This window comes from Brachionichthys hirsutus, chromosome 16, assembly GCF_040956055.1.
Source record: "Brachionichthys hirsutus isolate HB-005 chromosome 16, CSIRO-AGI_Bhir_v1, whole genome shotgun sequence".
Lineage (NCBI taxonomy): Eukaryota > Metazoa > Chordata > Actinopteri > Lophiiformes > Brachionichthyidae > Brachionichthys > Brachionichthys hirsutus.
This window is the reverse complement of record NC_090912.1, coordinates 5,118,874-5,135,299: the sequence shown is the minus strand read 5'-3', so window position 1 is coordinate 5,135,299 and position 16,426 is coordinate 5,118,874. Positions and strand designations below refer to the sequence as shown.

Below are 16,426 nucleotides of genomic sequence, written 5' to 3'. Positions count from 1 at the left end.
AGGATAATAATTCCCCATTGCCTTTACATCAGAAATGACAATTTACTAGTCATGCAACTTATTGGCACATGGCAGAGAATGTACAAAAATGATGATGTCATCTGCAAAGACATTAGTCGTACCGTCCTACTCAACTGGGCATGAGTTCTTTTGGATTACAATGTGGAAGAGAAGAAGTCAAAAGCAGTGTGGCTTCAGCATCCCTTTTTTGGATGACATAGTTGACAAATTATAATACAAACCTAGAGAGTCAAGAGGAGAGAAAACATTATTTCTTACATCAACTAAACATCTGACTCCAGACTGGGGATTTTTTTATACGCCCGTCTATTGCTGAACTGGGCTGAGTTTAGGACGCCACGCGGGGCTGGGTATGCACTAGTCTTGTTGGCTGAGTAAGGCATCACATGCTCTTTGTTGTACATGTCGTTGGTTAATCGGCCATCCCGTGAACAGTATGAGGTGGCGGATTTAACGGACGAGCGGGGATTGTTCGCATCGTTGCGTGTTTTGATGGGGGCAGCTCCAAGGACTGTTGCGGGTGAAGACACTGCCAGCTGTTTGTAAATGTCGGAGGTGCTACGCCCATGAGCCAGTCTGCTGCTGGCGTTGTCCCTCAGGGAGTGGCTAAGGAAAGGGTTTTCCGAGCCATGGGCTGGGTACAAGGACTTGCTCCTCTTACTCTCCTCCAGGTTGTGGTTAAAAAGCATTGATTTGGGGCCGGTACCAAACAGTCTACCGGAGTAGGGATGCATACCGAAGATGTTTGCGTAGTGTGAGTCAGATGTGGAGTCCAGGAAGCGATCCTTATCCTTCAGGCTGACGCTACGAGCTGGTCGGCCCTGGTCTAAATCCTTGGGTTTCTCTAGCATGATGTTGTCAAAGGAGTGCTGACGATTCAGCCTCAAGCGGTTTCTCTTTTGGACATGTGGCCCATCCGTCTGTGGCCAATACAAGCCAAACATTTCATCTGGTTGCTCCTGCTGTTGATGGTGCATGGTGGGACTGACCAAGGGATCTGGGAGGAACTGGTCTTCAGTGATATCATACAGGTTCGCTGTATGGAGGCATGCTTCACACCGGTTATGGGGTGAGCGTGTGGCAGGAGCGTTAGCAGATACAGTAGGGTTGTAGGACCCTCCTGGTGGGTAGCTGGAAGTCACTTTGGACAAGCAGGATCGACAATGCGTCTGTTTGTAGCGATCAATTGTTTCATGCGGGGAAAGGTTTTTCTCTTTCAAGCTGTAGTGTTTAGCGTAAGGAGTGTCTGGTAGGAGATCGGAGTTGGTGTGATGCAAAGGCGAAGAGTTCAGATGAATGATTGGCTGTTCGCACTTCCTATAGTTGTCACTGTGGTCAGAATAGATCTCGGGATAATCTAAATCATCACCGCGACTCTCGCGGTAGTGAATGGGGTCTGAGTGCAGGCTCAATTCTCTGTCTGAGTCAATAGTGAACATTTTCTCTCCTCCTCCTCTCCCGGTTTGGTTGGTTCCACTGCTGACCTGCTTTGTCTTTAAGTAGGACAGCTCCAGCTCACTACATTCCCTTGGGTATTTTGGTGTCACCGTTCTTTTTTTCAAGTTGTCCTTGGGCTTCAGGTGCTTGTTGCTTTCTGGGTCCTTGTAGGAGGCGGCCCTGCTGGAGCAGTCAGAGATATCAGAGTGGGCTGTCTCCTCAGGGAGGTAGCGCTGTGTCTTCATGGACATTCGTGGGTCTGGCATGAGCATGTCAGGCATTGGAGGGGGCACAGGCGGTACAGAACGAAGTGTGTCCACTGACTTCTTCCACAGGGTCCGAGGTGGTTTGGCATTGGTCTGGACTGTGTCGGCATTCACTGCCACCTCGACTGTGTTGGGATTCGCATCATTGAGGGTCAGAGGATGCTGGCCTCCCTGGAAGATGTAGTTGTTGAGGTGGTCTTTGTGGCGGTTAGCAAGATAGCACTGCAAGTCGCCAGTCTCCCCATAGATCATGTCTTTGGGAGCATAGCTTCGGTTGTCAGCGTAGATGAAATTGCCCTTCTCTGCCATCATGTCCATGATCATGGGACCAGCTGAGTGCATGAACTCCCGTTTGGGTGAGCCTGAGCCACTTAGGTTGGACATGTTGGTCATCTGTTTAGCTGACTTAATGAGCTTGAGCATTTTGTCTTGGGGGCTAAAGTCCAGATCTGTCTTTTTCTTCATGTCAATATGGACACCGTGGATGCAACTCCAGATTCCCTGGATGAAGATGTGTGGACGAACAAGTGGAATGTAGGACGCAATGAAGACATTTTAAATAAAACACGTGTTTTGGGAGATTACGAGAGAGATAAGGGAGTGGAAGAGGGAAATAAATAAAATAGAATGAGAACGTGGCAAAAAATAAAATAGATGTTGAAGGAGAAAGGGAGAGACAGAAATATATTAAACTGATAATAACTTAGAAAATACAAACTTTACCACCATTTGTAAATTGTATTAAATAGTGTTCCATAATATTTTCTTAAATGACAGAGAAGATGAAAGAAATCTTGTCATGTCCTATTAAATTTTAAGAAAATTAGGATCTATTTTTCAGGGATTGTCCAGGGATGTCTCCTGATACCTCATCCCAACTCCATCCCTTACCCTCACCTCTCATCCCTGTTTGAGCAGCAATCCCTCCATTCCTCCATTCGTCTTGTGTTACTCAGTGTCTGCATCGCTGTGTTTCTCTGCATTTGTGTGGCATGCTTTCCCTGTCTGGCCTCAATACCACAGCATTTACTCAACGTATAGCTGTAGTCCTTCTTTACACCCTCTAGCCTTAGAATCAGCTCAGTCCAATCATCCCATTGTCCCAACAGTCAATGTCAGTCATACAGTGACTCTTTGACTTGTTTTTGTTGGACTCCATTTAATGCTTTCGTCTCCAAGTCCTACAAATCTGTAGCAGGTTGATGTTTTTCCCAAAACCGCCAAATGTGCAAGCAAATATACAAGTTCTCCAGCAAACACTCTAATCCTCACCCTACTGATGGAGAACAGAAGACCGGGTTTGCCACTGCACACGCCAGTGAAGCAGTATCTGAGTCTCCAGTAAAAGAGATGCTCAGAGACAAAGGTGATGAGGGACAGTCCCATAGCAGTGGCCAGCATGTAGAAGACTCCGGCCATGTTGTCCACATCCAGCTGACTGGACATCACCTCGTTCTTCTCGTTGTGGCATATTCCCGTCAGCCACTGGGCCTCGAGCTCCTCCATTTCACCTGAAAAAGACAGAGACAGACAAGTCACTGATTTTACAGTTTACACTTTATGCCTTAAAATGACATGAGGAATATATATTTTTAGAATTAACAATGAAGCCACCACACACGTGCATAAATCATCCTGTAAAAGCTGGTGGGTTATTTCCAAAAGTATCAATCAATTGTAAATGGAGACCCCATCTGCAAAGACACTATGTGATTAATATATTATTATTTTTTACCTAAATCTGTGGAATAAAATTTTTCACGTACCGATATTTAATTGCATTGATCATGAATTAAGTTTAAATGCATGTACCAATAAACGTTATAATTTACCAGTAAGTCTAATTTAAGCTACCATTAACTGTTTTTTCTCGTGGTGTGGCTCTTGTTTAAATACATTTCATTATCTTCTACTGGGCTTTGTGTTTCTCTGTGTTGAAAACGACAAAGAGATTGTTGTGTTTGTGTTAATGAAAAGAGGTAAACGGTCTTTCCTCATCCCTCACTCCGTTGTTCTCTTCCTTCACGCCCCTCTTCTCTCTCTGGCATCTCCCCTGACATTTATTGTGTGGCTAATCCCATCTGTGTCATTCATGGCTGGATCACTAGCGCTGCTACTGGGAAAAGACCAATATCACACTGGTGTTCAGCCAGATGTCTTAAGGCTGCACAAGACAACATTGACCCTTTAGGACATTTGTGGAAAAACTCTCTCCTGTGGAATTTGTAAAAGTGGCCATGGTGCTCCTTTTTAATGACACGCTTGGAACTGGCGGCGAAGGTGAATGATGATAAATGAGATCTTAAGTTGTTAACAAGAACACAAAGCCATGTGGAGACGTGATTGCCTGCACTGCTATGAAAGTAATCCTGAAATCCTGTTTTGTGGTTTTTGTTTTTTCAAGCGTCACTGGTGTGAAGCAGTCCAGTAAGCAAACCGGGAATTTAATTTACACTTGGCCATTTTATTTCCGGCCCTCTCCCTCTGTGCTTTGGGAACAGTTTTACTCAGCTGTTTATCCCCACATCTGGCTGAAAGCCTAAAGATTATTGCAAAAAAAAAAGTCATCAATGTGGACAATTTGAGTACCGGTAAATTAAACTACACTTTTATAGTTTTATTTGTAGTCATTTCCAAATTAATGTTGTAACCTTATTTTTCTTTGTCTCTTCTTTTTCTCTGACTGTCATGTCTGTCTGTCTTTGGCCAGGCATTCTCCATCTATCTCTTCATCTGCTCATTCTTCACCTTCCTCCTTCAGGGAAGAACCCCTGAAGGCCATGTTCAGTTAGTCGACTGACGACCACAATTGTTTCTGAGGGTTTTGTCGTATGCCGACTTTGGCTGGCTTTGTGTTATGTCGTAGAAACACGTCGTAAACAAAACGACAACAAACATGTGCGGTCGTGAAGTTGAAAGGTGGTAAGTCGACGGCCCCCCTCCATGTCTATCTGATCAAGTAACCTCTGCAAAACGCAGCCGTTTATCTGTCATCTGTCAAAGACACTCGCTACCTTTAACACAGCCTTTTCTTGTCATCTGTCCATCCCCTGCTCCCTGCCTTTGTCATCTCCTCGACTTTTCACACGCACACTCTGCGCTTTTCTCTTTATCTCATTCTCCCTCCATTCATCTCCTCTCTCTCTCTCTGACTCTTTCCCGTTCCCTTAATCCTGTCTTTCATCTTTCTCTTCAGGCTTTTCTCTTTCCATTCATGACTTCATGCTGTTTTTAGAACTGGCATGTGCATAATAATGACACCAACAGTGCGGAGCAAGTACAGAAGAGATTTGAAATATCCTCTGTGTGTATACTTACACCGACTGAATGACTGACAACTTAATGGGGTTTATAATTGGGAGAAGAAAACAAGGCAAAACCTCAGCATATGATATTAGTCAAAAATTACCCAGCCATATAATGTGATGAAGAGTGGCCTGATCGTTCTGCAGCCCAGACAAGATTCATTTAGAGAGGATTATTATGACACCAATGTTCATTTAATCAACTTCAGTGCACTTAATGTGAGTGGCTGCGAACACACGCATCAGCAAAATGCTTTCGATGTAAAATTTAAATGAATCTGTCACTAAAAGCTTGAGCTGTCGTGCTTTCTCTGTGTTTTGCAGTGGGAAATTGTTTATGTTAGAAATTCGGAGGCTGTTGTGGTGATTCAGACTAATGCATACACACACACACACACACACGTGCACAGATCTGGTGCTGCAAAAAGGAATATATTAGAATATATTAGAATAACTTTAGAGCACCCGTTTCTATCAGAATAACATCAGAGGACTATTTATACATGGCTCTTTTTTTTTCTTTTGTACTGTTTGTAGACAAAGCAGTACAGATATCTGTACAGTGTGTTTGTGTACATGAAGAGCAATGCCGACAAAGAGCAGTGCAATACTCTGCCTTCCTGGATACTGTCATGCACTTTCATTTTGTAGATGAGAATGATTCTCACCGTCACCAATGATGGCCAGGATGGCCAAATCCACCTGTCGCTTCCAGTAGGATCCTTTCTGTAGAGCGATGCCGTAGCCAGTGGTAGCAAAGATGTACCTGAACACACAGAAAATGACTTGAACCTTCATCTGTCATTGATGGTGTCAATGGGACTGCAACAATCTTGAAGGAAAATAAATCTATGCCATGAAATGCATTAAGTTCAAAGACAACCTTCCTAAAGAGAAAGATTGTAAATTTTCCCAACTATTTTAAGTAATGGCAGATACGCCTGATACGTAAAATCAAAATTCCTTCTTACTGATCACAAAACGAACCTATTATAGGAAATTTGAGGAAATCCAGCTGCCTTGCCATACACGATCTACAATTGTTTTTACGTTCACAGGTGGATACCCCGGCTCACCAACAGATGGCAGCACCCAATAGGAAGCACAGGTCCTCATGAGGGTAAATATCAGAAGTGCACCAAAAAATTATATTCACAAAAGACACCGCTGTCTTTTTCCCCCTAAAATATAATGCATCATATTTAAACTCATGTACACACAGTTTATGAATGACATTTACTGATCAACCTTATTTATTAATCCAATCCACATTTGCCTCAAGCATCCGACCAAGCAAGAACCAGCAACCTCCTGACAATTGTAGAAAGAGCAGCAGGAATTTACTTGGATCAAATTTATACACATATGCGAGTCACAACTTTATACAAATATGTAAAAAACTGTGTATAAAACACTTGACGGGTGGGATCGTACAATGAAGTAAAGACATTCCACATCAAAAGTGTCTCATTGAAAATGTAAAGCTGAAGTTACCCGCTGCCAATGGTCACCAGTTTACATCCCTCGTCTCTGCCAGCCATGTAGTTCAACACTGCAGCGTCGTAGATGAAGGCATCCAGTTTACTGCAAAGGTGGAGAAAGACGAACAGAGGAAGGAGACAGGAAAACAAGGTAGAGCGGAGGCATGAAGACAAAGAATGTGGGTTTCAATTGTTTTTTGGGGGGTGTTTTGGTAGAGAGTGAGTCAAAAGTCACGGGAGGTGACAGGTCGCTTATTTTTCAGAGGGTGTTTGTTTGACGACCAATTCTAAAGCGTTAAATAATCTCCAACAGGACTGCAATTCAAGTGTAAGCAAACACACGGAGACGAGTCGAGCGTCGCTGCGGGTCAATGCAGCAGGCTTCAATGTTGAGACGGTCCCTCGGAGACACATGGAGGACCTGAAGGACAGACACACCGCCTCTCTATCTGCCACACACACACACACACACACACACACGCACACACAGACACATACACATACAAAAACAATCCAGACGCAGACTGGCATTTTCATTGTAAGTGATGCCATCACTCAGCTGCTCTCACTCAATCTCAGCGTTACACACTCTCTCTCTCTCTCACACACACAAACACACACACACACACACTCACTCGTAAACACACAGTGAGTTGTGTTAATACTGAGCAACTGGATGGCATTTGCTGAATGTCAGATCTGGCCCTCTAATGAGGCACACAGCCGATAGTTCAGCTGTGTGATTTGCTTAACCCGGTTTGGACACCCCCCCCCCCCCCCTCCCCCCCCCCACCCACACGCAAGGCCGTGTGTCCAAACATGTAAGAAAGCAGGTGTGTGTGGCCGGCAGTAGACTTGTGATTGGCCAGCATAATGGTGTTTGTATGTGAGCTGTAGTGGCTTCTGTGTACACGTTAGTAAACACTAGTCAGATGTGTGCTCTAATTGGTTAGAGGTAGTCGGCTATATATGGAGCTGTCCAGTGCTGATCCTAAAACTAACGTCTTTTCCGCGGCATTGACTCGGGGAATGTTCTTTATCTTGCCCACTTCGGTTGTTTTTTTTGGTTTGTGCATGTCCATGACAAGACAAGGTGGTGGCTTTTTGGTTTTGCTTTAATTGTATCGATTATCTTTGTTCCTGCATGATGATTGCATTTGAATGGAACTTTTCCCACATTATTAGATGTGTTAATTTATTCCCATCACAAACTTTGGTTCATACTGATTTTTCTCATTTACAGTTTGGCTTTATCTCTAACAATTTTAAGTTACAACCTTTGAAAAAAGTGATATCAAAGCTGAATATTTTATTGTAATTACTGTGGCGGCTAAATAATTAAATAAAAAAATAAATAGTTATTTAACAGCATGTTAAGGAGTAGTTACATTTATTTTACATTAAATGACATTACATTTAGTTACATATTTACTGTGTTACGGTTTACATTTGGCCTTTGGAGAGCAAACATAATGCTAATGTGGAGAAAATGAGTTTGACACCCCTGCCTTAGGGTTTAACTTTAACTTGGCATGTTATCCAGTCTACTTGGGACTTGAAAGATGCAGCTTCATATTAACCATGAAACATGAATTATTTTCTGCACATGTATTCTTTTTTCCTTTGCCCTCTGCTCACCAGGCAGCATGTCCTTCGAGCCAGGAACACCGATTAGATCCCACCCCAATCAAACGATCAGATTCTTTCCAACACTTTCTTCTCCTTTTCCAGCTCTTCCCATATTCATTGACATCCCATCCCCCCCCTTTCCTTCTTGCTGCCTTCCTCAGTTTCTCTTCCCATTCCCTTCGATATTTTCACCTTCGCTCTCCCTTTGATCCATTCTCTGCGGAGCTCCATTCCCTATTCCGTTGATGCTTTCGTCCTCTCCACACTTTGGCCCGTCCCTCCTTCCCTGCACTCTTCCTCCATTTCCTTCAATAAAATATTTTGCCCATTGCCTCCTCCCCCCAGCTCCTGACCTCCTTGTCCCAAGTGATTTTTCTGATGCGAGTCCCTCTCTTCCTCTCCTTCCTTTACTCCGGGTCGGGTGAGCACTAAGGCATGTACCTCATTCAGATAATATACTTTTTGTATATAGTATGACAGTATTTGTCATACACACACCCGTGTGTCACACAACCAGGTGAGAATGGGACACATTCTTGATTTTGTGTGAATTCAGATAAAGGTTGCACATTAGAAAAAACATGCCTTGCAAATGGACATCAAGGAGACGCAGAGACAGCGACGTAACCTGATTGCTATGTTTTCATCATAGTTTGAAGAACGCTACAGAACCATTGCCCAAAGGCTGATGAGGAAAACATTTATGCTGATTTAAAAATATTGGGGAAACTAGAGAATGAACAGAAATGGCAAACCACAGATTCCCAATGTCAAGTCTAAAAGCAGCCATTCGGTCATAGTTTGAGCCTCGTGATACGACATCATCTCATGTTGATTGAAAAGTATCCAATAATTAAGTGACGGTTTAGTTCACAACCAATCTCTGTGAAACACATTCCATGCACAGTTACGTTGACTTTCATGGTAATCCATGAAGATTTGTATGTGTAACCAACAAAAACTCCCCCAAAACCTTTATCTTGGCATATTTGCTTATCGAATTCCTTCAGGTTTAAAGCCGATTGTTTGCCACCATCTGACTGTGAATTTAATCATTTACTGGCGGCATCTTTGTATAGTTTGTTGTGTTTTAAAGATAATTTTAGCTATCAATTATAATTCCAAAGAACTCTTATTCTCTGCCTCATTGAATGAAATCACCCACCGTGAATTGGGAAACTGAAAAGGGAATAGGAGTGTGTAAAAGCTTTCAAATGTCATTATACGATTCTTATGCCTGTGCACAAAAGGTTGATCCGCAGACTGACTAATGCTGGAATTAGTTTTGTGCCCTCTCAAATCCTTTGTTGTCAATATTCTCCAGTAACACACCACTAAAGATAGATCTTACTGTTCCCACTGAGGAAGCCCATTCTCATCCACGAGTGCCAAGAGCTGTTATACACACACACACACACACACACACACATGACAGAGACCACAGACAAAAACAAACACTGCTGTATTCTTTATTTTATATTAAAGTCTTTTTTGGGGGTCCATGCTCTTACCCTGATTTCAGGCTGACCAGTGCATCCTGGACTCCAGTTTGATGATACTTCACCATATACTGGTGCATGGCAGGGTAATTCTTCCTGATGTTCCTCTCTGTGGATCCGTTTGGAACCGTCCCAAAGCGGAATGGAGGCGAGTATGCATATGGGTTCTGAAACTGTAGAAGAGAAGAAAGGGAACAATGGAAAGAGAGAATGGACAGAAAGTAATGAGAGAGAAAAAAGCAGTGGTGACAGAAAATGGAAAGTTAAAAGTGTTTGTTTGTTTGTTGATGGTGATTTTTCTCTACCATCATGTTATTAATCAGCAAACACACCGGTAATGAAATCACGCAGACAGCAGTTGCTTTTCTCCTAGTGACGACACGGACCTCTTGGCCCTGCTGCCATCTTGCTCTCTTTTTTCTCTCACTCTTCTCCCCCGACCTCCTGAGTCGGGAACTTTATTGACCACTTCAAGCACCGCCCCCTGACTAGTGACATCATAACATCGCTGACCACCAAATGGGGTTGTTCCTTCCAATAACAATTTGGAGCTAGATGGAAATATGTAAATTATCCTATCATTTGTATGCATATGTGTCAGCGCAAGAAGTACTTTGTTACATTCCTTCCTCCTTACATACTGAAATGATGACAAAGTTATTAAAACTTCCTGTTTTACTGCGAAACATCATAAATTGGGTGCATTGATCTGGGTATTGATCAAATGTCTTCAGCTATTCCTACATCTGAGACCCTCCATAAAAATGTTATTGAAATTGGTTGGAAAAACCTTTGTCAAGAGGAGAACATGCAAACTCCACAAAGAAAAGTCCAGGGAAGATTTGAAGCCAAAATCTTCTCGCTGTGAAGCTATGCTAATATGCGCTACACGCATGTTCTAGACACGTTATATGTAAATTAAAATGTTTCAATGGCTTTTATTTTTTTTATTTTGATAGTTACAGCTTACAGCTAAAGAAACGTGTAAATAAGAAAATTCCAATATTTCAAGTCTGAGTAAATCATGACATTTATTCAGGAGACACGAAACCGCAGCAGACCATTGTTATTCCATATTCATGGCAGTTTTTGTAAAGTCCCAGAGTTTTGATGAAGAGCAGCAAGATACAGAATCCAGGTTCCTTGTGTCCACAGTCAGCGATGGCTCTAAATTCAATGCAACCACCCACAGGGAGATTATAAAGCCCCTCATGCTTCCGTTTTGGTGACCGGCTTAATGAATATGCTGATTTACAGTTGCAGCAGAACTTGGCGTCTGTCCGCAGTGCCAAAACTACTGAACGCCAGATCGCTGGTTGTGTGGTTTACTGGCCAGCAAACCCATCTCACTTTAAAGAATCTGTGGAGTATTGTCAAAACAAGATGAGCGATGCCAGACCCCACTCTACATATGACCTTAAAGGCCACAATAAAAGCAACCCCAGAGCCCCCATAAAACCTCAGCGGTGCGACAGGCTGATCGGCTCAATGCCACACCGCATCGATTCACGCAAAAGGACTCCTGACCAAGTATGGAGTGGATAAATGAACCCTGCCTCACAATAAAAGTCATGAAAGAAAGGTTCAATGCAGATTCTTTATATTTCTGATAGTGGAAATCATATAAAACTGAGAATCTAAATGCTTGATGTGAAATTAGCAAACACAGCAACAACAACCTGAATTGATTTTCTTCAGCTTTATAAAAACCTTCGTCATCTCTTAGATTTTAGTGTCTTTGAATCTTATGAGTCATCCTATTTATTCCATTCTTGGCATCTTTACTCTGCTGTCATTCTCGCTAAGTGTCTCTAACCTGTCTCACTTGATTGGTCCATTACTTCACAGAATATGTCAGTTAGTTGTCTTTAACTCTTTAGGCGTGAGGCTACTTAATTCTCTGTCCCTCTCCTCTAACTGAATTTCTTTTCTTTTATTCCTCCATCATTTTTGTCTGACTCCTCTGTGTTTCTCTCTCAGGTATAATCTAGTTTTTGCACCGGTCAGTGATTCTGTAATGGAGTGCTTGACGCTGTGGTAACAATCTATAGCCTCAAGCGGTGCAGTAACTATCTGCCCTCAGAGCCAGAAACAGATGAACCCTAGCAATTAGAAGCATATTTTTCAAGTTCCACTCCCAAGATATAGTAATGCACTATTCCGGAGTGCCTTCGCGCGCTATAAAATAAATATTATTTTATATGTGACATTTACACAGATGTACAGGTTATTACGGCCACTGAGGTGGATGTTATGTAATTGCCGCTGCTGGTTGGTTTGTTTGTCTGTTAACAAGATTTTTCAGGAAATGTTGGAAATGTAACCAGGAACAGATGATTACATTTAGGTGATTATCCAGAAGAGATCCTAGATTTTGGATCTCACCACCAAATTTCATCTGGATTGTATCCAGAATGAGGTCAGGAACAAAAAAAAGGAAATTTGAATGCTTTTCTATTCATTTATTTTTTGTTCTGTACATTGATACACCTCGACCTGCAGGCAGTGTATGAATGTATGAGGTGTCATTGTTGTTCTGTTTGGTCTTGGTTGAACAACTACAGAATACACACCATGTAAATATGCATATACATTATGCATATGGGAAAGCATGGTGGCCCAGTGGTAAGCGCTGTTGTTTCACAGAGAGAGGGTCACAGGTTCAAATCCGACTTGCGGCCTTTCCGAGTTTTGCATGTTCTCCCACCCTTGTCCAGGGTGTACCCCGCCTGTCACCCGTTGACTCCTGGGACAGGCTCCAGCGACCCGGTAGCGGACAAAGCGGTCAGGACAATGAATGTACGCATACTGTTTATAGGTCTGCACACATCCGTGTCTCTATTGTGTAAGCAGCTCAAGGTGACGCTGCGCCATAACCCTTTGCGCATGTGGGCATTCGCATGAGTTGGTGATAATGTCATGCGTGTGTGTCAGCGTCCTCACGCAATCCCCCCCTCCTCGTTTAAAGCTCTTTAAAGGTGCAGCAGAAGGTTTAAGGTCATGTTTTAAGGTCACTTCTTGTCAAACGCCACATTTGACAAGCAAAGTGAGTGGGGAGGGGTGGGTGTGGATGATGCTGCCCGAAATCTCCAGGCTGACTGGGGAAATGCAGAATAATTACCAGTGAAGGCCTTCTGAGAACGAAAAGAGCTGCCTCGCCTCTAGCGAAAGCTTGTTGCAGAGATGATGTGAAAGTGAAAGAGCAGAGGAGGATTTGTGCTCCAGACAAATGGGGGACATATGATGGCCGCTCTGCTGCAGCGCACGGGCGAAAGGGAACAGCACCGCACATAAAAATAGTAAGTCCTTGCAGAAATTTTACCCATGGAGGACTGACATAATTTGAATAAAATTAAAGCAAGTGTCAAAAGCAACACATTTATGTTTCATTATATTAGATGTATAATTTAAATCCTTACCCATAAATTAAACACATATTATCTTATTATTGATGTGTGATGTATAATTACTAGCCCCATACATCTGTCTATTCCAGTGCTCCTTTCCCCTCTCTTTGTTTTGTTATTTTTCTCAATCCTTTTTTCTGTTCTTCTCCTGTCACACGCAGTACACACATAGCCTATTGTGCGCACCACATGCAGCACACAATCTGGATAGGTATATGGTATGTTAACGTAACACATTAACAGTAATTCAGCGACACAATAGGATAAAGAACATACCTGGGAGGCTGAATAGGCAGAATTAGCATAAAAAGCTCACGAGTCCAACAAGCAAGTCACCGGTGAGCAAGTTTACCAAACTCGTGATCTCATTCTACTGAATGCATTGAATTCTTCATCCTCGGTGTGACTTCTGAACAATGCTGCCAACTGTGGAGGAAGATGAAGCGCCGTCTCCTCTTCTGCGGGGCTGTTGTCAGACTCACCATTATTTTCAGTCCAGTTTCCAAAAATCCCCCCCCCCCCCCAAACACCCAGATATTCTACACAAAATGCCACATTACTATTTATTGGTCTTATTTCATGATAGCATTGTATAATGTGTAAATATGTATTATAAAAATTCAAAATAGTAGTATTATAATTATGTGCAGGATCAAGAAAAAGTATTAAAACGTAATTACATACGTACACACAGGTTATATTTAATCAATTTATTAAATGGCTGTAAAAAACATTGTGATTGGCAACTGAGATCGCTGTTTTTTCATTTCATTCAACATGCCTCTATAAACGGCATTAGCTGATCCAATGGCAATTTGCACTTACATGCATCGAAGCGGGGCGGCTCGGTGGCGCAGTGGTAAGCACTGTTGCCTCACAGCGAGATGGTCGCAGGTTCGTCTCCGGCTTGTGGCCATTCTGTGAGGAGTTTGCATGTTCTCCCCGTGTCTGCGTGGGTTCTCTCCGGGTTCTCCAGCTTCCTCCCACCACCAAAGACATGCAGCCTAGGCTGATTGGTGACACTACATTGCCCGTAGGTGTGAGTGTGTGTGTGGCTGGTTGTCTGTCTCTGTGTTGCCCTGCGATGAACTGGCGGCTTGTCCAGGGTGTCCCCTGCCTCTCGACCATGCTGCTGGGATTGGCTCCAGCTTGGCCCGTGACCCGATAGCGGAATAAGCGGTTAGAAAATGAATGAATGAATGGATCGAAGCGTGTCGTCAATGGCTGATTGAATGCTCTTTGCCACTCCCATCAACTCTGCTAGGCGCTCTATTGTTAGCCCTGATAACTCCTCGGGACTTTGCACTTTTAATGTCTTTAGGGAACAATCCCTTGTAATCAGTGACTGCTTCAGGCCACAGATTCTTCCAACACCGCTTTCAGGACGAGGTACGGTAATCAAACCGATCACACAATTCATATCTTGTGCGATTTCGCTCAGCATTCAGATCTCAAGCAATCTCGCGAGAAGGAACGTTGAAAAGATTGTTGCGGATACTTGAGTTGGAACTGTGGATAACTGGGGGTTTACTGTGAGACTATGGGAAAAAAAGCGCAACTTATAGTCCGGAAAATACGGTAATCATAAATTACACAGATCGGTCTCTGATAAAACATAGTATGACCTGCTCAGTGGAAAGAAGTTCGAGTAATTCATTTTTCACAAATGTGTACATGAAATGTTCATTCCCAAAGTCTTTGCACTAAAAGCTTGCAGAAGTAGGAGTCAGTGGGAAACTAGTACAGCGTGTCCTCTTCAACAATCAGAGACATATAAGAAGTGGCAAAGTCCCTCGTGGTTGTACTGTTAAGCACTGTGGATTTGTTAAGTGACTGCACTCTTGGGCACCAGAAAGAGTTCACTGCATCTCCATCTCCTTGTAGATGAGACAACGGCAATCGCCATGTCTACAGTCGCTTATCTGCCTTGTGGGTCAAGGGTCTGCCGGAACCTAATCTCATCTTGCTACAGGTGAGAGGTGGGGTATACCCCGCATGAGACGCCAGCTCATCGCGGGGCCACATGAAAGACAAACAACCCCCCACACACTCACACTTATGCCTACGGAAAATATGGCATGACCATTTCACTTAAGTTGCATGTTTTTGGTGGTGGGAGGAAGCTGGCGAACCCGGAAAAAACTCACACAACCATGAGGAGAACATGCAAACTCCGCACAGAAAAGGACTGAAGCTGGAACCATCAAGCTGTAAGTCAACAGCACTACCCACTGCACCATTGTGGCAACATTAAACTGGGAACTAAAGCCAAACCAAGCATCACCCAACCTGCAGTGTGGCACCCAACAACTGGAGCATCTATTGGTCCATTGTGACACAGCTCATTCTCTTCACACTGGTTTCACAGAAAAAAAACATCCCTTCGATGGGACAGCCATGTTGCTGCAGTGCCTGCTGTGCCAAATGTTTCCTAAAATTTTAGCCATTTATGAGAAAGCATGGCTTTCTTGTAATGAGTTTGTTTTGTGGTATTTCTTCCCCCTAGTGGCCTAAAACATCAAAACAACTCAAGCAACTCAAATCGTTTTCTCCATCACTTTGCCGGTCACAGATACATTTGTGTCGGGGCTTGCTCAATATGTCTTCTTCAATATAGCCGTTTACCCTTTTTCTCCGGTTCCTTTCTTCCCTGGCTGACCCTCTCTATCTTTCTACATCCCTCCTCCTCATTCCGGGCTTTTCTCCCTACCTCAGCTGTCAGCCTGGCCCATATCTGTCTGCCTGTTGTCTTGTACCACCCTGTGTGTCTCGGCCTCTCACAATTCCTCAGTCACCCTCGTGCCACACATCCCTCCCTCCCCCTTTCTCCTTCTGCACGTTGTCAAAACTCTCTATCAAACACAAATGCTCTCTCCTCCAAAGCATCTCCTCCTACATCAATCCCCCTTAGAAGCTCTCTACTGTTTTGTCTTCCTTTTTTTTCTATTTCTCTTCATGTGGCCTGACCTTTATCTCTCGGTCTGTCTTTCTCCTCATGTACATCAACCATTATCATTCATCAAGCATTAATACTAATCTTGTCCTTGCCCCACATGTATTCTAACAGTCCTGTTGCTTCATAATGGAACACATGTAGTGATTTGTGTTACAATTAGACCAACCTGTGCTTAATCTGTCTACATTATAGATGTACAATCTGCACATTTAAATCCCCCCACAACTCTATGGTCTAGCATTGTGGATTCAAATACAAGATACATTATTTATTTCTAAGAACTTTTAATGTGTTATTTTATGTTGCCGTGTTATGCTAGAATCTACTTTAATAAATTACATGAGGGCCAGACTCCACTTATGTAAATGTCAGAAACTATATTGTGCCTGTAAAGAATGCAACTAACTCAGTCTCATTTGATTTCC

General features: G+C 43.1%; 1 protein-coding gene across 1 annotated transcript in view; it reads right to left on the bottom strand.

The window, feature by feature from the left end:
• Positions 1-284: 284 nt before the first annotated feature.
• grin2aa (glutamate receptor, ionotropic, N-methyl D-aspartate 2A, a) overlaps positions 285-16,426 on the bottom strand; it is an 87,201-nt gene continuing 71,059 nt past the window's right edge. Inside the window, exons 10-14 of the mRNA XM_068749426.1 lie at positions 9,651-9,811; positions 6,524-6,613; positions 5,698-5,795; positions 2,997-3,235; positions 285-2,225 (exon numbers count right to left, since the gene is read on the bottom strand). Coding sequence (XP_068605527.1) covers positions 285-2,225; positions 2,997-3,235; positions 5,698-5,795; positions 6,524-6,613; positions 9,651-9,811 — 2,529 coding nt within the window. The remainder of the gene's footprint in view (positions 2,226-2,996; positions 3,236-5,697; positions 5,796-6,523; positions 6,614-9,650; positions 9,812-16,426) is intronic.